Source organism: Hydractinia symbiolongicarpus, chromosome 10, assembly GCF_029227915.1.
Source record: "Hydractinia symbiolongicarpus strain clone_291-10 chromosome 10, HSymV2.1, whole genome shotgun sequence".
Classification (NCBI taxonomy): domain Eukaryota; kingdom Metazoa; phylum Cnidaria; class Hydrozoa; order Anthoathecata; family Hydractiniidae; genus Hydractinia; species Hydractinia symbiolongicarpus.
In genome coordinates this window covers 9,385,581-9,410,675 of record NC_079884.1, presented here as the reverse complement: position 1 = coordinate 9,410,675, position 25,095 = coordinate 9,385,581, and the positions used below count along the sequence as shown (strand labels likewise).

Genomic DNA, 25,095 nt, shown 5'->3' with positions numbered 1-25,095 from the left:
TAATATCTTCAATAACACAATGATTCTTGTCTTATGAACTATCGAAAAAAAATTGGTCGCCTTCTGTTAGGAATTCTTTAAAACAATAGTGAAATCAGTGCTGTTGAACTCATCACCTAAATCATGGTTTTACAGTGTTTTTGTTTACATTGAAATATTACAATTCTATTTGGTAAATTTTGTTCCTTATATTAAGGATTATGCTAAGCTATTGCCTTCTACCAATTTTAGGGGGTATTCAAGAATCCACAAATTGAGAATGGTAGATAAAGAATAACGAAGAAGCTGGTTGGTAAACATCCTGTGGTGTTCCCGATAATCTTAACAAAATAGAATGACGTTTCCAACAAATGACAAACTGTACTAGTTTTTTTTATTTGTTTGTTTGTTTGTTTGTTTGTTTGTTTGTTTGTTTGTTTGTTTGTTTGTTTGTTTGTTTGTTTGTTTGTTTCTGTATTTTGTGACTTTTTTTTGTTTTAGTTTTAAGAATTTTTATTTAATAAATGATTCTGTAGAAATAATTATTTGGTTATCAATTTGTAAATGCATTTTTAGTTGCACATAAATTCATTTTGTAGGTACTATTTTTAGCAGTAAATTTATAAAGTAATCTGGGAAATATTATAAGTTGTAGTTTTGTAAATTCATTTTTAAGGTATTTTATATTATTTTAATTTTTTTTGCACATTACATCAATATATTGCAGATAATTGATAAATATTGCATAAGATCGTCACAATATAATGATATGGTGTGAAAACAACCTACAATATCTCGGTTAAACAATTAAGACGCAAATGTTTGCAATATCCTGCAATATTTTTGAATCGCACATGAATATAATTTAAATTTTGTAAGGAAATTTCTTTTGTTTTTTCGTAAGTAGGGTTGTGGTGGTTTTATTAAAATCACAACGAAATAATTTCGTTTGGCGAAGCAACAAGTGGTTTCGCAATAAATTGTGAGCAGAATTCAGCAGCATTCTACAAGATAATGCAAAATATTGCTGTGATGTGAATTTATTTCTAAATTAATCTGTAGGAATATTATAAGCTGTAGCGTTGTAAAAAATTTTTAGGTATTATTTTCAGTTGTAGAATCTGTAAGAGTCTTTTGTGTTTTGTAATTCATTTTAATTTGTTTCCATGTGTTTTATGTAGGTATAAATATGAGTTGTAGATTTATAATTTTACAAATTAAGTTGTTGGTGACCTTGAAGCGTTGAATCTTGCCTATGATCAGCTAAAGAGATTTTGATTTTAAAGCTCTTTTGATAACATTATCAACATGTGGCTTTCAACCAGGGTTGTTGGCCCTGCTTTTGACTAATTGTCTTATTTTAGTTCCAATCCCGCTCTTGTTGGAGAAATACTTTTTTTGACTACAATTTGATAATAAAATAAGTATTCTCTGCTAATAAAATTGCTTAATTTCATCACAAAACAAAACAGTTTCATGGAATATGTCACTAAAGAAAAAAAGGTAGAACATAGATTGCCATTGTGTTATTAATTTTAGTTATAGTTGTAGATTTATAATTAAAATTTGTGGGGAATATATTTGCGAGTTGTATATTTATAAAATTAATTGACATTAATTTGTAGATAAAATTTAAGCCCAGTTCACAACTACGTAAATCTTTGTTGTAAAAGATTAAATCAAGTTTTTAAGACCTTGCATAGAATTTTTTCGTAAAGCTAGTTCATATGTACATAATTGTTTTTGTAAGAACTTGAAACATTTCACAAGGTTTTACATGAAAACATGATTCATTTCTTTTTAAGACCTTGGATTCAAGCACTTTGAATACAAAAAGGCTGCATTAAATTAACCTGTAATTGGAAGCTATTCTTTTGGTATCAAGAAGAAGAAGGCGTCATCAAAACAGAAGCAAGTTTTAAAAATGTTACTATCAGCTCGTAATGCCTCAGCGACAGCTTTTCATGCGTTTCTCCTTTTGTCTCGCTTGTAAAATTCAGGATATGTTTTTATCATAAAGTTCTTTATAATTTCTGACTACTGCTAACGTCTCATCCTTGAAAGGCGCCATGTTTACTATCTTGTTTTGAAAAATTCAAACAAATGAACTAAATCGAATGTTATGTAACCAGAATTCGATGTCTTTTCTTCTCCCTAATTATAACTTCTTACAATAAAGTCTTATGAACAAAACTTGCTGTTGAAAGAGCTTGCAACACGTTTATAAGGCCGTAAGAAAATTTTCATTAGCAATGTCACATATAAGACCTTTACATAAGAAAGAAAATGAATGTACATGGATTTACTTGTAAGTGTTGACAACAAAAGGTTCACAATGTGAATTGGGCTTAATATTTTTAGATTTATAATTAAACTTTGTAGGTATTATTTTTATTTATAGTTTTAATTGTTTTTATAAGATATTTTCTTTTTTATCTGAATTGGCACTCCTGATAGTCGCAAAGATGCTTCTAATTAAAGAGAACTTGTTATAATTAGAAATAATATTGGATAGCATTTTATTTGCGGGATTCATAAGGTAAATTTAATCTTTCTTGAAAAAATCGCTATTTCAGATAAATACAGTTGGTTTCGTTGCAGATTTGTAACTTAAAATTTATATTTAATAGAATAATTCAAGGTAACCAGTAGCAACTTGTGCTTTTTCATTCACTACCTTAAGATACTTATGTTCTGTCAAGTTTGATTAAATTTATTTCAAAACAGGATGTTTACAGAAGCCAGTCAAAACTAGATTGCTGCTGCTTACTTATGTAAAGAGTAAGACACGCAAACATAGATTTTCCCCTTTGTTAATAACTAGCATACTCTAATAGTTGTATTTCAAATACCTATTCTAAAGTTGGAATCACTGAAAACTTCAAAAATAAATGTCCTCTTAAGGAAAAGTAAGTGAAATATGGTTATTCTCTTTTGTTTTTGTTATATATAAAGTTGACTGTGTAGGATTGTTTGTGGTGTATGCATAAATAGGCTGCGTGTTTAGAAAATCTTTATCTTTTTCTGCTGGAAGACAGCCATATTTTTCCCATTGAAACAAAAAGACTAGGTGTATTTTTATAAAATACTTTTCTATAGTTAAAAAAAACAAAAAAAAATGGCGATGATACATAAGATGAAGATCATGGGTATTAGGAGTTATCCACCAGAGTTGGGAAGTGTGATTGAATTCCAAACTCCACTAACCATAATAGTTGGACCTAACGGTACGGGTAAAACGGTAAGTTATGTTTTACTAGTTTTTCTGAATTGTGTTAATATTCACTGTAGCAACTAGATAGACACAATGGCATAGTGTCACTAGATGAACAATATGTCATTTCTTTGTGAAATGGGAGGTAAGGTAATTTACTGCTATCATGTAGCATGTATTTTAACATGAAGTACTACTAATGCTTGTAAAAAGATTTTGTATTGTCCATAATACTCTGTTGGTGTAGTTGTGTTTTTTTTGCTCATAGTCCTTTCTCCCTTTTACCATGATAAATAAAATTCACATTGGATCAGGCTAAAATTTCTATTCATTAAAACAAAATTGTGTGACAATTTATTTTTGTAGAGTGTTATTGAAAGTTTAAGTTACGTAATTACTGGAAATCTACCACCTGGATGCAAAGGTCAAGCTTTTATTCATGATCCTAAGGTAGGTATCACCATAAATTAATACAGTACTTTGGCGATTCACACCTGATTGTTTTAATTTTAACCATTTTACCCACTAACTAATATATTTTGAATCGTCCTTAGGCATTGAACCAAGCTGTATTTTTAACAGTCCTACAGTATCTCTCTTTAGTATGTTATTCACAAATTTTCAACTTATTTTGCAGCGTACTGATTTTGCTAAATTTCAAAGAATAATATCTATGAATTTGTTCAATATATAGAATAGCATTTTTGTACAAGACCAAAGCATATTTTTCAATTTCCTAAACAAAATATTTTAATTAACATTAAAAAGAAATTGTAATGTTTAATTGACACAGAGTTTATTCAAAAATTCACATACCTAATTAGACAACTGTGCCTAATTTTTTTTACCAAACTTAAATAAGTTTGGAAACTCAATAAAATTGCAGTAGAATATAAAAACGTTTGAAACTAGTATCCTTTCCAATTTCTTTATAAAAAGAGAGTTTTACATTTCTGCAGCTTGCTGGTGAAAAAGAAGTAAAGGGTCAAGTAAAACTTCAATTTACTGATATCACCGGAAACAGTATTGTTGGTCAAAGAAGCATGATATCTACACAAAAGGTATTAATTTATTCTTCCCAATCTAAAGGAAATACAGTGGATGAAAATTACATAAACTTTACTCTAATGTAATGTGGCTACTTAAAAGTCTGAGACAATGTTTTTAAAGAGATTGCAATATGTTTTGAGTGACTTTAAGCAGGGTATCTAGCGCCTCGCAATTTTACATAATCTTGGAAGAACAGACCTTTTTAATAATAGTTTTGAAAAGAACGACCTTTAAAAAGTCTCCGTTAATACTTTGTTCCTTCTCTTGTTGAACGCTAACTCTAGTGATTAAACATGATTGTTTTAAGTACTGGCTTATGATCGTTTACATAGAAACCGTTCATTTTTAAACCATGATATATATTATCACAACCCGAAACTGTTAATGCAACTTCTTTGTATCATTTTTTTTTTGAACACTTTTCTTAAAAATTGCAAACTTGATCTGAAATTTTTAGTTAATTTGTCTAAAAGAGTCCTGGAAAGTCCTGGAATTTTGTTTTTTAAATTTTTTAGCTACCTTAAATGTTTTTGCTGTATTGTACTAAACATTTAGTTTGAATCAGAAATCCAGAGTGTGACCGTTTACTTAATGTATTGTTTGTTAACCGTCTGGATTTTTCAAGCGGGCAATACGGGTTGTTAGGCATTCTGATTGGCTTAGCGCTCTTGACGACGGGCCGATATTTTGCGGTATTGCCCGTCGTCAAGAAAAATGGTAGCTTATAATGTAAACAAGCACGAAAAAAAATATTTAAGAAGCATTGGAAGTGATTATATATCTAACTCCTACAATACATTTATCGATAAAAACGATAAATGATACAAAAACGATACATTTTCATAGGATAGAACAAAACAATGTCAAGTTTAACAGTTAAAATAACCAGATTCCGTAACATTTCGTCTAAATGCTTCTTCAACATGGATAGTTAACTAGCTACATTGTCCATAAAAAAACGATGATCTGATATCCAGTTTTATCAAAAATACTAAATACAGGGCGACGGAATCATAAAAAATACATCTCCTGTCATTTTCAGGTTCGTTTGTGGTTACCGAGTCAATATAAAACTCGTTGAAGCCCATGCTCTTCTTGCCTCGCTAGCTAGTTAAAAAATTACTTCAATATTCGTTGTAACTATATTTTAGCTGCGCATTCAACTTTACACATTATTCTGTACCTGTCGAACATCGTAATGTTTTGTTTACAAAGTTTTATTCTATAGGGACTTTCGAATTCTAAATAGCTAGTGAATTATATTATCATGAGAACACTAAACTAAAATTCTTATTTTCTATTTTATTCTAACTTAGACGGTTAACAAATACAATAATAACCGATTACCCCGTGCTGTACCGAAAATATCGTCCTTAGTCATTGCACCGACCTCGCAAGCTAGGTCGTCACTTAGACCTCGGGCGATATTTTGCGGTACAGCCCGGCGTAATCGGTTATTATTGTCTTGTCTTTGGAGAGTGACGACTCCACTTATTACCTGAGTTAAAAACAAAGAATAGCACAGTTAAACAGAAAGTGGTCAAAGTTTACTTTAGGAAGATAGGGATGTCTAGTTTCTGCTGATGACCGTCCGCGGACCTCTTCGAGGTGACCCAGCTAGACATCCAGGGTACTTAGGTTCAGAAATATGGGTCGAAACCTACCTGCCCTTGGTTAAAGTTCTGTTCATCTTTTCAAATGTGTTGTGTCCTTTTTATTTTTTTTATATATTTTTTAATTAATTCCTTGAAAAAGGGAGAATTGTGCTTTTAGAGGCATTTTCTGTAGAGGAGTACAACCTCTAGCTTATTTCCAAAGACCTAACAGGTTGAGTTCACCATTGCAGTGGCTTGCCACCTCTTTGTAAATTATTTTCTTATTATTGTTATCACTCTTTTTCACGTCTTTTTTTTTAATGTTACACTATTTCATTTCTTTATTTTTAATTAGCATAAAAAAATAGAGACCAAGTCACTGGATGGTGTTATCTTGAAGCGACCTGCTGATGGAGGAGAGGTATTTGCAAGTAGATTATTTTTATTTAAACTGATCTCGGTAAAGTGGGTCAGCTGACTTAACTAGATTTGCTGGCTTCTTGTAATCAACCCTTAGGAAACCGTCGTTGTTAAAAACAACTGCGCCAAGCTATATTTCACAAATTGTTTCTAAATCGTTAGGTGTGACCCTGATTTCTAAATTATCAGTATTCATGACTATCTCCCCAATGACAAAAATGTTGACACCAGCATAAAAACATCAAAGTTGATTTGAACCTTTTTATCTTTCCCTTCGTTAGAACTTAGTTCTAAACAATATAACATTCTAAATTTACCAATTAGGGCTTTATACTAAAGCCCTCGTTGTGGATGAATACGACCTCCTAATTGTTTTAGCCTTATTTTTACAATTTATTTGACTGTCTTTTCTAACAACCAGTAAAAAATAAGACTTGTGGCTTTATTTTGTACCTTTTTAATGTTAGGAATTTTAAAAAATCACTAAACCATCATTTTCTGTTATTCTTAATGACTTAAAATTAAACTAAAGTGCGATGAAAGGTATTTAGTCACTCTTGTCTTATGTTAAAATGAACCTTACAGGCGTAGCAGCCTTAGTCATGATAAATAGTTCTTTAGGCTTTTATTGGATTTAATTTTAGCCAAAAAGTATTAGCAGTCGCTGTACAGACTTCACAAAAGAGGTAATGTCTCATTTTATGTCGTTGGAATATAAAATTAAAAGTATTCTACCGCAACCTAAAGAAAGTGTTATTATTTCAGATGATATCAAGATTGGGTGTGTCTAAAGCTGTTCTTGAAAATGTGATATTTTGTCATCAAGAAGAGGCGAATTGGTAATCTTCTGACTTTTTAAGAATAAATTTTAAATTGCTATCACTTATCAATCCGATTTGTAATGAGGTTAATTGCATACACATGTGTTCTTTAGGCCACTTAGCGAAGGAAAGATATTAAAACAAAAATTTGATGCGATATTTGCAGCTACAAGGTAGGACAAATTATAATTGTATGCTCGTTAATGCTCAGATATTGCTGGTATTTTATAAATTTATATCTTGCATTAATTTCGGAAATGGTGAAATTTTCAAAATAAAATACCAACGATTTTTTTAATATCAATCCGTTACTGTTGTTGTTTGTAACCTAAAAAAAATGCGATGTTTAAACTGTGGTACAAACATAATTTGAAAAAAGTTTTTGACGCATAAATCTTTTTTAGATACATTAAAGCTTTGGAAAGTGTACGCAATTTGAGAAAAAAGCAGGTAAGGTTAACGTTACATCTTACAAATGTTTAGATATGCTAAGAAATTATATTTAATTAAGGTTTAAATGTAATTTTAAAAGTTGTTTCGGTGTGTTTTAAATAACTTTGAAGTTTCCAGCATAAAGCGTATTTAAACCTGGTGTAAATAAAGGCACCTTTACGAACTTTCGCACGTTTTTAAATTGTGAAAATTAGACAAATTATTAGAATAATGTGAAGACATTTTCAACACTTTCATGGCATTGGCGCTTTTGCAAGTCAAGAAAAAAAGAGAGAAACATATCAACCAACTTAGTTTAAGAAGAAAACCATTTGGAGTGTGATCTAGTATCAAGTTATCTGCAAAGAATATGATGAGAGACGAGATAATTAACGCAAAACACACTTAAATGTACAATAGGAAAGCTTACTGTCTATTTTCATTTTTAAAACACATAAAATCTTTTGGGTCTTAAATTTAAGCTAAAGATAAACCAAAGCAAAAAGCAAGATGTTACATTCATCATTACTAAAAAATAAGTTTCTTGCAGAAGGCAATTTTGAATGCCAACTATTTTCGTGCATGCTTCCATCAGCTCTTCCTGTATCTGTAGAGTCTATGAAACCACAGCCAACAAGTCATTACCACTTTGCTTAAGAAAAGAATATTTAGAGATTTAGTTATTTATATTTCGTACATATGCTCCCATCATTTCTTTTAATCTGTAGAGTCAAGATGTAAAGGGCTATCATACAGAACTTGGATACTTGACGCAGAACAAAGAAAAAGCGAAAGAGGTTACTATAATTTTTTTCAAATAGCTAGAATTTAATGATGAAATCTTTTTTGTTGTAACTTGTAGGTAAGTATATCAAATCATGCAAATAATGCAACTACTCAAACAAAAAACTTAATCGTTTTTGCCGCCAGCATAGTTGAAGCGTGAGATATTTTTATGGTGTGGCAAGATAAATATCCTGCAGTTAAATTTTGATTTAAACGCTTTATTCGAAACACAAGGTCGATAAAAGTTTTGCTTTTTACTTCTTTTTTGCAAAATATTTATTTACATATTTAGGCATTTTTAAATGCTTTGAGCTACAGATAAATGCTAAAAAAGTTTATTAAATTTATGGACTTGGCCCATACTAATAAAGTTACAAGAATCTTGCTACTATCTAGCTAATATTTTTTTTTCCTTTTAGTTTCTATTAAGGTCTAGGTGACACAGTTTAATGATGTCTTTTGTTGTCTACATATGTTATAGTTAGCTACTGATATGATTACATGGCTAAAGCAAAAGTACCACCATAAGAGAAAATGCAATATTGCCACTTCTAAGTTTTAACCTGTGTTCTTAGATCTTTTTAGACTTTTTTGAACTTCTTAACTGTATCAGCCATGATTTATTAATGACGGACGACGAATTTCTCCTTTTTACCCTTAAATTGAATTCATAACCTTATTCTGTTTAAGTTTTCACTTTTAATCACGTTATTGGGATCCTGTATTAGGAAGTGTTTTGGAAGAAAATTGCTTCATAATCCTTTATAAAACGCAGTACAACTTATAAAGTTTTTAGTAATCTATTTGTACGGACTTAAAGAAATACAGTGGTAAACGTAATATCGTTAAATCCTGTAAATTTATTACAATTTACCAGGAAGATCTTTTTTAGTTATTAGCTAACTCATTTGTTTAGTTGGTCAGAAAAAGGCAAATTTGTGGGAAAACTTCCGGTTACTCTGGGAGCTTGTCACTTTCTATGTTACTGCTTTATTACAAGTCAGTGAAGAAATGTGAATATCTTTGTAGTGGCGTTACTTTTTATTAATAGATAACACGAGAGTTAGGAAAAGCAGAAGCACAAGTTGTGGCATCAAAAGAGAAGATCGAGAAAATTACTAAGTCTTTGCAACCTTACGAAGTGAGTATTTAAAAAGTATTAAAGTATTAATTATATTGAGTAGTAAAATAGTTAATTAATTCTATTGCTGTAATCTGATTGGTTGATTTCGATCCTCTAATTATCTCCTCAACTAATAAATAGCCAAAGATGATTACAATTATTTGCTGTTCCATGACAGCCGTAGCTGTCGAAACGTAGCCTAGAATAAACTGGCTTGTTCATGACATAATAATATCTATATTATTCGATAAGTATTGTTTTTAATTATATGAATACTACAATTTGTAAACTTAGTATGCAAAAAAGAACATTTCTCTGATTTATCGTGGTTTTGTTTTTGTTCCAGAAAAAACTCTCAGAACTGTACTCCATTTCAGAAGATATAGTTGATATTGAGATGAAAATTGGTAAGCTTTTATTATTTCTTCTGTAACAATATCTTGCTAATGTAATGGAGAACGACAATACAAGTGTTTGTCTTGCAATTATCTCTAGGAACTAATCAGTCAACAAAGGATCAGTTGTCTAAGAATGTTACAGAATTGGATAGAAAAATTGTCAATAAGTTTGAAGGTAAAATGTTTTTCCTTAATATCATACACTACTGTGTTTTTAAGTGTATTTGACGTTGAGAATATTCATACAGCAGCGATGATGGTGATTAAAGGGATTGTTTCTCTTAATTTGTCTTTAGGAAGTTATGAAGAATTGAAAGAAGTTGCTTCAAAACATGGAAGTGAGTTTGAAGAAAGAGAAATAGAATTAAAAAATGTTAGTAAACTTAGTTTATCTGTTGATCCTATTATGATCTTGCCCTATTGTCTTGCTTAGATAAACTTATATTTTATACCTCTTAGTTGGAGAATGCGTCCAAGCGTCTTGCAACTGAACTTGATATGCTGACTAAAACTAGATCGACCTTAGTAGAAGAACGTGGTAAACTTCAACAAGAAGCAGAAGTAAGTTTTCTTCTTCAGTATATACTTGATCTTTTGTAAAATTTAGAGACCATACTAAGTCTCCCCCGAACGTGTATATTCTTCATGAACAATATTGCGCCATATTAAAAAAAAAAGTGCCACACTAGTTGCCATTAGCTAAGAGATATTGATTATAATTTTGCCTTGCACACCTTTTTACACTCAAGAATCAGCTAAGAAACATTGATTATAAATCTGTAGTGCACATCTTTTAGACTCAACAATCAGTCAAGAAACATTGATTATAAATTTGCACAGCACATCTTTTTAGACTCCAGAATCAGCTAAGACTCGTTGATTATAAATTTGCACTGCACATCTTTTTAGACTCAACAAAAGCATGTCAAAAATAGGGATAAACACATTCAAGAATTTTCAAGTGAATATGACATGCAAGGTATTAATCATTCAAAGGTCTCCACAACATCTTTCGTTTTAGTAGCACTGCTTAGACAGCCTATGTAAAACGTAGAATACTCAGGGATTATTTCTTTGGTTGTAAATATAATTTGCTGTAGTTTTTATGATTATTATTATATTTTTTTGGTTAATGGTGGTACTTTTTGGAAAAGATAAATTTGTGTAAGCAATACCGTTTGGTGAAATATTACCATAATCCCATCATATGAAATATTGCATTAATTACTCCATTGTTTCAAATGTTACAGGATTTGGAAGTGGTCAATACTCAGTAGAAGAAGCTGACAGGTTTCTAAAAAAAATGAAAGAAATTCATGGTGTTACTGTGAATGAAGGAAAAGAAAATCGAGTAAGTGTAATTAATTCTTTACAACATCAAACACATTCCAGATACCTATAATTTTAAACAAAATTGCTGAGACAGAGGTAAAAATTTGGGCCTTTTCAATGTTGGCAAGAAGCATCAACTGGTCATTACTCTGCAATAGTCTGCAAATATGCTAATTTTGCAGATGCGTAGACTAGGTACTCAGCATTAACCTGAAAAAAAGAAAAAGCAAAAATTGGACCATTTTAAGATTTTGAATAACCTGTGATCCTAACTCCCTAATAAATTATACAATTAGCATTCGCAATTACTTTTAGTAGCAGCCAACCAGTACTGTGGTTTGCACCAGGGTTTTAGTTTGTTTTAAATTTACCTAAAGTCATTCTTCTGTCAACTCAGGAACTGTTTAAGAATGAATTAAACGAAGTTGAAACGAAAATCAGACAACTGGAAAAATCGCTGCATAGACACGAAGGGATAATTGAACAGAAACAGAAATTAATTGTAAGTTTGATATGGTTTCGGTATTTAAATATTGGTTCTTTTTTAATTCAAAAACATTCATATTGTAGGAATCAAACACAACAAAACTGTCCAATATAAATAACTCGCTCAACTCACTGGCTACATCTGAAAATAGATTGCAAAATATTGAACAGATGCTCCAGAAGGTAAAAGCAAAGTTGGAAGACTTTAAAAATGAATTTAATTCCTCGCAAGTTAAAGACGAAATCAATGATTTAATGAGCAGCAAAAAGAAGGAAGACGCCATTTTGAATCAGTTGCGTGAAGAAGAAGACATGATGATCCAGCAATCTGAAGCACAAACCAAAGTAGACATGCTTAACAGTAACAAAGCAGACAAAGAAGATACAATACAAGGAATGTAAGTATGAAATTATAAGTTATTTGTTTTCCTGTATATTTTTCAACTTGACCAGAGTTCTATCACTTGTTCTAGATTGCGAAAACACGATGAGGCTCTAGAGACAATATTTGTGTCTCGCCCACCTACATCAGAATTAAAACAAAAGTTGAAAGAATTTGCGCGGTCAAAACAGTCTGAGTTTAGGCAAGCATCACAGCGGTGCGACAAGATTAATCAATCGATCACTGGAAAAGATACCAAGAAGAAGATGCTACAGTACGTCTCTTTTACTGAACGTTGTAGTTGTCACTTATACAACTCTGATTTTTGTTATTTGATATTTATTTATTTATTTATTTATTTTTATGTTAAGCAGCAAAAGTACTCTACTTTTTTGATCTTACCTTAATAATGCTAAATTTAATTAGAAATTTCAGTCAAATTTCTAATAGGCACCCAAATCTTTGTGACAGAAAGAAAAATCATTTACGAAAACTCCGTACAAGTAGCGGCCTTGTGAAACAAAAACTGAGCTATCATAGTGAAAATGCAATGGAAATACTAGTGATAAATACTCGCAGAAAAAGCGAATATAAGTTTCTTTTCTAAATTTCATGTGTTTAACAGTTTCTTTGTCACTTTCCAATTTTTTGCTGTTTTCAGAGTAGCTATATTTGTTTTTATACAAATAGTCCCCTATTTAATAGTTAGACAACGTGACATTAATTTTTTATTTAATATACGGTCATATTGCCAATGTAATGATATTTTTTACGGACCAATTAAAATGAATTTGACCTGAAAATGCAGTATAGTGATGTCGCTTGATTTGGATTGCAAAATTTATGTCATGTTTTTTTCTTCTTATTCTTATTTGTAGAGAAGAAATCAGAAAGAAAGAACAAGAAATGTCAAAATCAAAATTGAAAATTGACCAAACGTGTGCTGAGAATGATTACAATGAATTTCGAGAATTGGTTCAAAAAAGGGTAGAGAAATATAGCAAGTGAGAGATTTTTATTTATTTATTTATTTTTGAAACGTAGATATACCAATCAACTAAATACATGAGAATATTTATCGGGCGTTAAAGTTCTAGTTATGTCACAATTTACACTGTCATTCATCTGATAAGTTGACTTTGTCCATGTGTTCATAATCATATCCCTGCAACTAGTTTAGTTATATACCTTTCTCGCTTCTTGTTGCTAGTCAAAACGTTTATTTATTGTTGATTTCCAAAGGTTCTCTATTTTACCTTATCGTTGGACTGTGAGAGTACAGGCAAATTAAAATATTGAAATTTTTAAAGTTACTGACATTGAATTTTTTTTTTTTGGGAGGGGGGTGGGGGACGGTGTGGACAGGTTTTTTGATTGATGTTGCACCATTGTGTCAGATTTAAGTAAAATAATGATGATTGTTTAAATGAGCCAGATATCAACTGACCCAATCTTCATCAAAACATTTTAGTTGCAAACATAATTGGACCAAATCGATCGGTTAATTGAATATAAGATAATCCTGGCACTCCAGTTCAATTGATTCAGTATATAAAAATAAAAGGATGACTGCTTTAATAATTTGTGTAGGTTATAGGTTATTACAATTAATCGACCTCAAAAACGCTTTTTGAACTCGTCAATACCATTTCAATCATTTCGCCATTTTATTTTAGCCAGTTGGCTGTGGGAGACCTGCATGTGTTGCTATAGTCTTCGTTATTTAAGTTGTTAGTTAAAACTTCCATATAACATTTGTGCAACATATACTTGTCCTTCAACTTTTATTAAAACTGACTAAACATCTCATTTTACTGTTTACTTTGAAATTTCGTGCCAAAAATGGCAGTATGCTTTCTACAGCATTTAGAAAAAATAATTACGTCTTCTATTGGGTTAGATTAGTGTTTTCACTTTAAAATCGGTTGATTTAGTGCTCTTGTTGAAATTGGTGCATTTGAAAGAATTTATCAGAAATACATACAACAGCTTCAGAATGATGACGTTAAAGACAAGGGATGTCCACTATGTCATAGGAAGTTTGTATCGCAAAAAAATGTTCGAGAACTTGTCGAAGAGGTAGGCCATTAAATTGGTAGCAACTGTAGTTGCACCAGTTATTTAAAAAGTGGTGCGTAGCGTTGTGGTTATGGAGTTTGCTTCGTATGTTGCGTTTGTGAATAATACACATAAGTTTATCAGTTCTTTCTATAGGACTTCTTTCTTTATATATAAAGCAGAAAATATGCCCTAACATTAAATTTGTGTTTTTCCTAAGAAGTTTATTTTTGCGAATCAAACTAAAATTAAAAGATGTTACTTTAAAGGAGGGGCGAACAAAAAATTATTTTGTGGCAGCCAGAAAATAAATTTTAAGCGAAAGAAAAATATTTATTGATTTCTAGATCCTAAAATCTACTAAGATAGCTACTATGATAACAAATAAATTACTATATTTTACAACAAGTATCCATATATCTTCCCGGCGACGTTTTTACAGAATTTTCATGGCTGTATTGGGTGAAAATAAGTAGGTTTTGGATGTACTTACCAGTAAGTCACAAAAATAAGATTTTTGACTTGGGATAACTGAGAATATTTTACGTACAATAGTAGTAACAGCATTTCATAACCTTCCTTTAAACTTCTTTGAACTCAAGAAATATATGTCATGACCAAACAATATTTTTTTCATGTTTAAATTCCTTACTACACCATATTAACCACTTCGAACGATAAAGTTTGTTACGATGAGATGGTGTCAAATTTGAATAAATATACGGACCGGAAACATTCAATAACAAATAGAACGAATATGGCGGCTTCATCTTTATTCCTTAAATCTTTAATTTCTTTATCTCTACTCGCATTTTTTTAATGTTCTTCACTTGTTAAACATTTTTGCTACTTTAATCTTAAATTATTCTAATTACTTTGTGTACATTGACCCGTGACCATCTCAATAAAAAGAAATATACCCCAGTGTTTTTTAATTTAGCCACCCGTTTGGCAAATGTGTAGTAATACTAAATTATAAATAATCCAGCACTCAGCACTCACAAAGACGTAAACAAATTTGATTTATAGTGGGACTTTTTTATGGAGCAGTCTGGTCTTTAAAATCAACACTTATCATGAACTTTTATTTAGCAACCGTGCCGCAGCGCAGCTCGCCTCTCCTTTAACAAACAGTGGTTCGCAAAAGGACAATTTGAAACATATAAACAATGGGAATAAATGTGTTAATGTTATACTAAAGCAAACACTTTTCTTGCAAAAATCATCAAACCAAGAGCTGCCTTCGAAAAAAACTTGTAGATGGTGTTTAATTTCTTGCAGCTACATTCCTGTTCTTTTTTAGTTAAGCAACAAATTGAATAATGTTCCCGAGAAAAGAGATGAAAATCGGATGGCGTTGGATGAAGAGAAAAAATTAAATTCAAAATTAATGAACTTAGCTCCTGTGAAATCTGTTGTAAGTTTTTGGCATTTGCCTTTTTCTCCATTATTTTAATAATAAATCTTTTTAAACTATACCGGAACAAAACAAAAACACAAAATGAATTTCCTGCGGTTTTGACAAAGATATATTATTCTGTTAAATATTATTTGTTTTGAAATTTTCCGTTCCTGTCTGAGAATAAAGTTAAGCTTTTGAATCGAAACAGTAAAATTTTGTTGACAGAATTGTTGTGTAATAAATTTTAGGTTGACACGCTTTTGAATGAGATTCCTCTTCTTAAAGAAAGAGTTTGTGAGTTAACAAAAGAAATTGAAAGCGAGAGACATGATCTGAAGGAGGTAAGTTTTTTTGCGTTTGTACGCTTTGCTCTATACTGATCTAATGCGTAACCATGCCATTGCTTTGTTTTATCCTTGTATGATTATAGCACTGTCTCTTTTTTTATTTGTATGCTTTCATGTATCGTGTTTCAATGACAAGCCATGACATTTTTTGTTTATTTGTTTGTTTACATCGTCTTTTATTTTTATTTGCATGCTTTCGTATATCGTGTGCTAGTGAGAAACCATTATCAGTGATATTGCTTTGCTCATATCTTGCTTGTTAACCTTGTTTGCGACAGTTCTGATCTGCAGAGTTCCTACGTGAGATGTCTGGGAAAACTAAAGTTAGCTGATTTTCGCTTATTTAAATTTCCAGTTTTGCCAAATTCTAAAATCTTAAATTTTGTGCGCTGATGTATTCCGCAACCATGTATATAAAATATCAGAAAATAGTAACAATATTGGTAAGCTTGAGTCAGAAACAAGCAAAACAATGGTTTTCAACATATTAAAGTTAAAGATGCGTTAAAAAATGTCCATTAAATCGTCAAAAAACAAAATAATTTTTAAAAAAAGGCTGATGTTCACGGTAAACTCTTAAATACCTAACACATTTGTTCTAGATAAACACTTTTAATGTTTACTTCTCTTATTATAATCTTGATTTTGCCTTATTTACGTTATTGACTGCAATCACTTACTGCTTCAACAAACTTCCCTGTCAAAGAGAGGCATATATTACAAAGTTTATTGTTTTTACAGGGGCGTTTATAGAGGGTGGATTATAGTGACAAATTCCACTTACATTATTTAGGTTGAGTCAACGAAAACATTGGCTGAATCTTCGGAAAGAAATGCACGAGCAATGGAGGCTGATGTGTCTAAAATGGATGACTATCTTTTCGAAATACAAGGTGCAAGTTTGTAAACATATAATCTATTCCTATAAAATAAGCGCGTACTTTCGCAGAAGCTTCGTTGTTTACACCTTCATCAGTACATGAAAATTTTCAGCTGAAATACATTTTTTATGCTTTTCAAATTTTTATGTTCATGCCTTTTCTACTTTAGAAACTTCGTTTTTTTTTTGTTTTTTTTTTTTGCGATGCCATTATTTTCTAAATTTCTGTGCGTCATTGTTTCTTTTACTCCATAAAGTTTTTTGCATAGGTGGTAGCTAAGGAATTTCTAATTAAATTCCCAATAAGTAGTGTCCAATATTTTTCGCGGTACTATAGCACAGTACCGCAAAAAATAATGGACATTTTTAAATTTTTTATGGTCCCTTTCACATATTTATATTACATGGTAAAAGTTTTTCTTGCAGTTTGATTGGCTAATCTACGCGATATATATGCTATACTTTTATTTTCTACTGAGGAACGAGTGCAATTTTTACTTAATTTTTCAGTGCAAAAAGCTTTTCTGTCTCATTAATCATCATTAAAAAAAATTATATTAAATATTTCGATTTTGGATTATTCAAGTCCCATACGGCTCTTGCGACGATTTACTGTTCCCAGTTGTATAATAACTAGCTAATTTTAATAAAACCCAGCGACTTCAGTTAATGTTTTTATTATAGAATTAGACCGCCAGCTAAATCTCGAAAGTAGTAAATTATCTGGTGTTACGCCCGGTAAAACAATGCAATCACTACGTGAAGAAGTGCAGGAAAAACAAAGTCAAGTTGATAATTTGGGCCGAAAAATCGAACATAAAAAAGATCAGCTAATGAGATATGAAAAGCAACTATCTTTTCATGATAAAGAAGTTAATGAATTGACATCTCAGAAAGTAAGTCATTGTGCCATCTTGTCATCGACATAATGACAAGATTTCGTAAGAACTTAAATTGTCACCTGGTTACATTCCCCTAAGCTCATAATAGCATTGCCACGTTAGATAATTTTTTTCATTAGATACCTTGCTAACCTTGTAAATATGAACATATCCGACATGCTCATCTATTATTGACACACCATTGCGAGTTTGATAAGTCATTTTTGAACTTGTTGGAGTGGTAGGTTCTGGTAAGAAACGAAATGTGTTGCTTAGACTTTGCCAGCAGAGGATTGCCAAAAATAGATTTATTAAGTACATTTTCCTAAAATCTCCTCAATTTTAGTTTTACAACCCGCCGCATCTTTTTATTTTTGAAATCCATAGTAATAATACACGGGTACATCAATAATCTGTTCTTCACCCATAGCATTACCTTCAATCATTTAATATTCTCAAAAATATCGGTTCGGCCTTTGGAATGTAAGGTCAAAATATCAATTTTTAAAAGAAACTTTTTCGACTCTGTTTCTTTTTTATTAATGTTTGAGCTTCTGGTTATATTATTTACCATTTACCATTTAATATTTTCTTTTGAAAATCTCCTCAAATTTTCTCTATAAAAAGAGTGGCAACCCTGATTAAGTTTTCGACAACTCGCTAACATGTGATAAGACATATCTGCTTTTGTTACAGCTTAGATTGCAGTCAGAACTTCAACAAAGACTTCAACTACAAACTCAGAAAGCAGAAATATCATCTGCTATACAAATGTATGAACGAGAAATAAAAGAAGCAGCTGGTCAAATACATCCTCTTAAAGACAGCGTTCAAAGAGAACATGAAAAGAAAAATGAAGTCATTTTAAACAAAGAAAAAAATGAAAATGAGACAAGAAACAAGTTGGAAAAAATTCGGAACGATGGGAATAAAGTTTTGGAGCTTACTAAACTAATCAATAGGTAAGTGTGTAGCATCATCTGTTGTCAGCTCGGTATACTTTTGATGACTGTCACCTAGCTATACTTTTTATGACTGTCACCTAGCTATACTTTTTATGACTGTCACCAGACTATACTTTTGAAGACTGTCACCCAGCTATAGTTCTGATGACTGTCACCCAGCTATAGTTCTGATGACTGTCACCTAGCTAAGCTTTTGATGACTGTCACCTAGCTATACTTTTTATGACTTTCACCTAGCTATAGTTTTAATGACTGCCACTTAGCTATAGTTCTGATGACTGTCACCTAGCTAAGCTTTTGATGACTGTCACCTAGCTATAGTTTTAATGACTGCCACTTAGCTATAGTTCTGATGACTGTCACCTAGCTAAGCTTTTGATGACTGTCACCTAGCTATAGTTTTAATGACTGCCACTTAGCTATAGTTCTGATGACTGTCACCTAGCTATACTTTTGATGACTGTCACCTACAATCCCGGTCAAAATATATTGGCAGTAAGCTACAAAAAGTGCAGTATAATCCTTTCTTACCACCTCTCCCCCAATATCAATGTTTGGAAACGCGTTAGCACAACTTTTGAACATTGATACTGGGGGAAAGGGGGCTTTGTACTTATCAAGCTCTTGCTACACATGAAAAAAGGGTTTACTGCCATTATTTTTGACCGGGATTGTAGCTATAGTTTTAATGACTGCCACTTAGCTATAGTTCTGATGACTGTCACCTAGCTATACTTTTAAAGACTGTCACCAGACTATACTTTTAAAGACTGTCACCTAGCTATATTTTTGATGACTGTCACCAGACTATACTTTTAAAGACTGTCACCAGACTATACTTTTAAAGACTGTCACCTAGCTATACTTTTAAAGACTGTCACCAGACTATACTTTTAAAGACTGTCACCAGACTATACTTTTAAAGACTGTCACCAGACTATACTTTTGAAGACTGTCACCTAGCTATACTTTTAAAGACTGTCACCTAGCTATACTTTTGAAGACTGTCACCTAGCTATATTTTTAAAGACTGTCACCAGACTATACTTTTAAAGACTGTCACCAGACTATACTTTTGAAGACTGTCACCTAGCTATACTTTTAAAGACTGTCACCTAGCTATACTTTTGAAGACTGTCACCTAGCTATATTTTTAAAGACTGTCACCAGACTATACTTTTGAAGACTGTCACCTAGCTATACTTTTAAAGACTGTCACCTAGCTATACTTTTGAAGACTGTCACCTAGCTATATTTTTAAAGACTGTCACCTAGCTATATTTTTAAAGACTGTCACCAGACTATACTTTTGAAGACTGTCACCTAGCTATACTTTTAAAGACTGTCACCTAGCTATATTTTTAAAGACTGTCACCAGACTATACTTTTAAAGACTGTCACCAGACTATACTTTTGAAGACTGTCACCTAGCTATACTTTTAAAGACTGTCACCAGACTATACTTTTAAAGACTGTCACCAGACTATACTTTTAAAGACTGTCACCAGACTATACTTTTGAAGACTGTCACCTAGCTATACTTTTAAAGACTGTCACCTAGCTATACTTTTAAAGACTGTCACCTAGCTATACTTTTAAAGACTGTCACCAGACTATACTTTTAAAGACTGTCACCAGACTATACTTTTAAAGACTGTCACCCAGCTATACTTTTGAAGACTGTCACCTAGCTATATTTTTAAAGACTGTCACCTAGCTATACTTTTGAAGACTGTCACCTAGCTATACTTTTGAAGACTGTCACCTAGCTATACTTTTGAAGACTGTCACCTAGCTATACTTTTAAAGACTGTCACCTAGCTATATTTTTGATGACTTTCACTTAGCTATATTTTTTGTGACTATTATTGGTAAGTATTAGTTCAACTGTTTAATTGTCATTGATTTTATTTTTGTACATATTTGTCCATATGTATTTCTCCAACTCCCCTCTTTTACCATTTAGGTCGTTTTTGAAATTTTTTCATTTTTTTTCGATATACAGGATTTAATTTTTCTGATTTCCTTTTTTTTTTTTTCATTATCCTTGTGTCTAGATTTATCGACTCAGGAAAAGACACAGCGGTGGATGACAATAATGAGCAAATCCAAACAACTGAGCGGAGATTAAAAATAAAAAGAAGCGAATGGGAAAGAAAAAAGGAGGAGATATGCTCCATTCAAGAAGAACTCGCCAAACAGGAATTAAGAAAGAGGGAACTTGATGATAATATCCAATTAATTAAAACAAATAAAGAAATACAAAAACTTGATGACAACATTCAGAAACTGAGAGAGCAGTTAAGTGAGTATGGTGACTACCAGAATGTAAGGGACGAACAGTCAAAATATCAACGTATTTTGAATGATGGCCGAAAAGATAAAGCGACACTGGAGGGTCAGTTAAAAGGATTTGAAGATGAAGTATCACGTTGTAAAAGAGAGTTGAGTAAGTTGCTTTTTGTTTTCACTAACAAAATATCATGCATATGTAACATGGTATAGATGTACAGACTTTTCGTGAAATTCTTTCCCCAATGTGACGTTGATTATGGGTAAAAATCAAAATCAGATTGTTCAGTAGCTAATGTCATGATTCTCGATATTTTACCTTTTAAAATGACCAATAAAGTGACGCCACAGAGTTGGAGGGGGACAGAGTCCTGGACAGTAACATGTTTTTTGATTTAAGTTGCATTACTCCGTGGGAATATTGCAACTAAATCGTCTTTCGCGAGAAATTTCGACAAACAAACTTTGTCAAAATTTCAGAACTATTATTAAAAGGCTGGCGAAGTTCTGTCCGACAGTGTGTCAAAATTAGAGGTGTCTTCAAAGTACACACGCGTTTACAAATAAACTCGTGAGCATTTTGAAAATGCAATCAAGTGAAAACGACCTTTTCTAATTCATAAAAATCGCGATTTAAGGATAAAATCTGGTCTTATACTTGTTATTTATTATACTTGTTTCTCCCTCCACAATAACTGGTACAACTGTAACAAGTTGTGAAGCAGACTAAAATTAATATTTTTAGATAGCAGTTTATATTCGAACGCTGAAACAAAACATTGCGATATGATGATTCAAATGCGAACTACAGAACTGGCTAATCAAGACTTAGATAAGTATTATAAAGCTTTGGATAAAGCTATCATGAAATATCATGGTTTAAAATTAGAAGAAATAAATAAAATTATTCGAGAATATTGGTTAAAAACGTACAGAGGAAACGGTAAGAAATTTCTTTCATATATTCTTCTTTTTGTTTAGATATTCCGTTTCTCTCTGTTGTTTTTTGTTGTCGTTTTTTTAGTGTTATTTTTTATTTTCTCGCTTGCTAATTTGTCGGTATAAGCGTCATCTGTATTTTGTAGATGGTGTCAACATAAGTAACATCTGTATTTTTCTGTAGATATCGACAACATTGAGATCGTAGCTGAGGGTGATGATGATGGAAGTGGAGCTTCGAAAGCAAGAAGATCATACAATTATCGAGTAAGCAAATCACAGTATCATTAACCACTTTTTATGTAAATCATAGTAAAATTGACCATTGCTTTACGGCAAATCACAGTACCATTCACCACTTCTTATGTCAACCATAGTAAAATTGGCCAGTGCTTTTATGTCAGTCGTAATAAGGTTGGGCATAATTTTTAGGTGTGCATGATAAAATCTGGAACAAGTCTCGATATGAGAAGTAGATGTAGTGCTGGTCAGAAAGTAAGTCCGCATTATATTGATGTATTGTTGAATTTCCGCGCCCGAAGGCGTAGGAAATTCTTTAAAACCGTCGTTTTTTTCTTTCGGAGCATTTTTTGAGAAAAAATCGACCCTGGGATTTCACGTTGGTTCGTCACAGATGTAAACTTCGTACCCAAGCTCCCAAAGTACTGGAAAGTCATCTACATGACGTTTCAGGCCAAAATTAGTATTTGTTTTTCGACAAAATTTGGCACAGTTAACAAAAGAAGTATGCTGAACATAATGGTGACATAATAATTTTGATTTTTGCCACCTAAATGTCATTTTAGGCCAAAATTGGTCCAAAAATTAGAACTACTTTATTTTTAACAAAATTTGGAACAGTTAACAAATAAAGTATGCTGAACATGATGGTGACATCAAAATTTTGATTTCTTCTTACCTAAATGTCATTTCAGGCCAAAATTGGTCCAAAAATTAAAACTACTTTATTTTTAACAAAATTTGGCACAGTAAACAAATAAAGTATGCTGAACATGATGGTGACATCAAAATTTTTGATTTCTTGTTACCTAAATGTCATTTTAGGCCAAAATTGGTCCAAAAATTAAAACTACTTCATTTTCAACAAAAATTGGCAAAGTTAACAAAAAAAGTATGCTGAACATAATGGTGACATCAAAATTTTGATTTTTGTCACCTAAATGCCATTTTAGGCCAAAATTGGTCCAAAAATTAAAACCACTTCATTTTCGGCTAAATCTGGCACAGTTAACAAATAAAGTATGCTGAAAATGATGATGGTACAAAAGTTTGATTTTTTGTCACCTAAATGTCATTTCAGGTCAAAATTTATCCAAAAATTAAAACTGCTTTATTTTCGACAAAAATTGGCACAATTAACAAAAAAAGTATGGTGAACATGATGGTGACATCAAAATTTTTGTTTTTTGCCACCTTAAATGTCATTTTAGGCCAAAATTGGTCCAAAAATTAAAACTACTTCATTTTCAACAAAAATTGGAAAAGTTAACAAAAAAAGTATGCTGAACATAATGGTGACATCAAAATTTTGATTTTTGTCACCTAAATGCCATTTTAGGCCAAAATTGGTCCAAATATTAAAACCACTTCATTTTCGGCTAAATCTGGCACAGTTAACAAATAAAGTATGCTGAAAATGATGATGGTACAAAAGTTTGATTTTTTGTCACCTAAATGTCATTTCAGGTCAAAATTTATCCAAAAATTAAAACTGCTTTATTTTCGACAAAAATTGACACAGTTAATAAAAAAGTATGTTGAAAATGATGGTCACATCAAAATTTTGATTTTTTGTCAACTAATGCCGTTTAAGACCATAAACGTTTCAATCGCAAGACTTTTAACCATGAATGATAGGCTGTATTTTTTGTTAGCAATTTCTTTTAAAATGTGAGTTTATTATGACACGATTCGTTTTGTTTGCGTTTGTTGTAAGATATAATGTCACTGGTGTGCTTTATCTTCAGAGGTTCATGCACCAAACCCCTTCGAATGTTTGGCACAATAACACAACGAATTAGCAGGTTTTCATCAAATATTTTGGTAGCGCGCGGAAATTCTTAGAGCCCCCATGGCTTCTTGTTCAATTTAAAACCGTAGGCCGATTGCAAAAAATTCGTATGTTATCTACCAAATCACAGTTTTGCATTGTTGCTCCTAATCTTTTTGTTTTTGTGTTTTGTTGCTAATTTGGTACGTATAACAACTATCCCTGGCATTTAATGTACAACTTTGCTATTGTGTCGTGATAGATACCATTTGTGTGAATTATTTACAATAATTTAAGGTGCTAGCATCTATAATCATTCGTTTGGCACTTGCTGAAACATTTTGTCTCAACTGTGGGATCTTAGCGCTGGACGAACCTACTACGAACTTAGATGAGGCGAACATCACGAGTTTAGCAAGCTCACTTCGAGAGTATGTTGTTTTCTCCTTAGTTTCTCCTGTATTTTTTGCTTCAAGATGACTTCAAAAATGTTTTCGTTTTCTATAGTATTATAGAAGTTCGTATGCAACAGAAGAATTTTCAATTACTAATTATCACCCATGATGAAGAGTTTGTGCAAGCCCTGGGTAGATCGGATTTTGTCGAACATTACTTGCGTGTGTACAAAGATGAAGAGTGAGTGATGTTTAATCAAACGTTTGAACAGTTTTAATTTATGAAAAACAAGTGTGATTTGAAAGAATTTACAAACCCAATGTTGTTGTGTTTTTAATCTGTTTAAAAATCAGGTGAAGAGAAGAGCTTTGTTACTTTTACCTAAGAAATAAGTATAAGGTGCACCTTAGACAAAATCTAACTAAATTTTTGTGGGACTTAAATTTTTCTTTTCTTACAACAATTTTGTCTCTTAACAGATTTTTCTGATGATAAAATGTATGGTTAATTATGAGTTTCCTCATTTTTTGTAGAGGACATTCAAGAATTCACAAAATGCGAATGGCTGATAAAGAATAGTGAGAACATGATTTGTGCTAGGATGTTCCGAATATCTAATTATATCAACCCGATTTTTTGACTTAAACTAAAATGACGTCATCATTTGCCGATTCAAAACTTTTTTGTTTCAAGAAAGGACTCTTTTGTTTTTGTTAGTTTTGTTATTTAGAGATTTAAAACTTAGATATTTTATTTCGAAGGTGCATATAGGGTATATACAAATGAGATATATATTTCTTTATCGATACTTGTAGTCCATTTGTTCAGTGCCTTACTCGTTAAAGGCTTGTTCACATTCCAAAAAGAAAACTTACTTCAGGGTTACTTTTTGTTATTTTAAAGTTA

The 25,095-nt window shown here is 31.6% G+C and overlaps 2 protein-coding genes across 4 annotated transcripts in view; both read left to right on the top strand.

The window, feature by feature from the left end:
• The window catches only part of LOC130662718 (DNA repair protein RAD50-like), a 31,003-nt gene extending 30,251 nt beyond the window's left edge, over window positions 1-752 (top strand). For 2 of the 3 annotated variants that reach the window (XM_057461635.1, XM_057461633.1), the window contains one exon: window positions 232-752. In XM_057461635.1, coding sequence (XP_057317618.1) covers window positions 232-277 — 46 coding nt within the window. In that variant the 3' untranslated portion in view covers window positions 278-752. The remainder of the gene's footprint in view (window positions 1-231) is intronic. The other variant, XM_057461634.1, reaches the window with a different exon arrangement.
• A 2,327-nt stretch (window positions 753-3,079) lies between these two features.
• LOC130662367 (DNA repair protein RAD50-like) lies at window positions 3,080-25,074 on the top strand. Its single transcript, XM_057461215.1, has 33 exons — window positions 3,080-3,220; window positions 3,560-3,643; window positions 4,153-4,254; window positions 6,194-6,259; window positions 6,903-6,944; window positions 7,024-7,097; window positions 7,193-7,252; window positions 7,484-7,529; window positions 8,240-8,308; window positions 9,349-9,438; window positions 9,767-9,827; window positions 9,916-9,993; window positions 10,115-10,191; window positions 10,278-10,379; window positions 10,728-10,797; window positions 11,069-11,169; window positions 11,548-11,652; window positions 11,721-12,034; window positions 12,110-12,292; window positions 12,897-13,022; window positions 13,953-14,097; window positions 15,380-15,493; window positions 15,727-15,819; window positions 16,619-16,718; window positions 17,390-17,601; window positions 18,283-18,548; window positions 20,609-21,000; window positions 21,589-21,786; window positions 21,967-22,049; window positions 22,215-22,277; window positions 24,091-24,224; window positions 24,301-24,429; window positions 24,723-25,074. The coding sequence occupies exons 1-33, from the start codon at window positions 3,098-3,100 to the stop codon at window positions 24,766-24,768; spliced, it is 3,948 nt and encodes a 1,315-aa protein (XP_057317198.1). The 5' UTR covers window positions 3,080-3,097; the 3' UTR covers window positions 24,769-25,074.
• The last annotated feature ends 21 nt before the right edge of the window (window positions 25,075-25,095 follow it).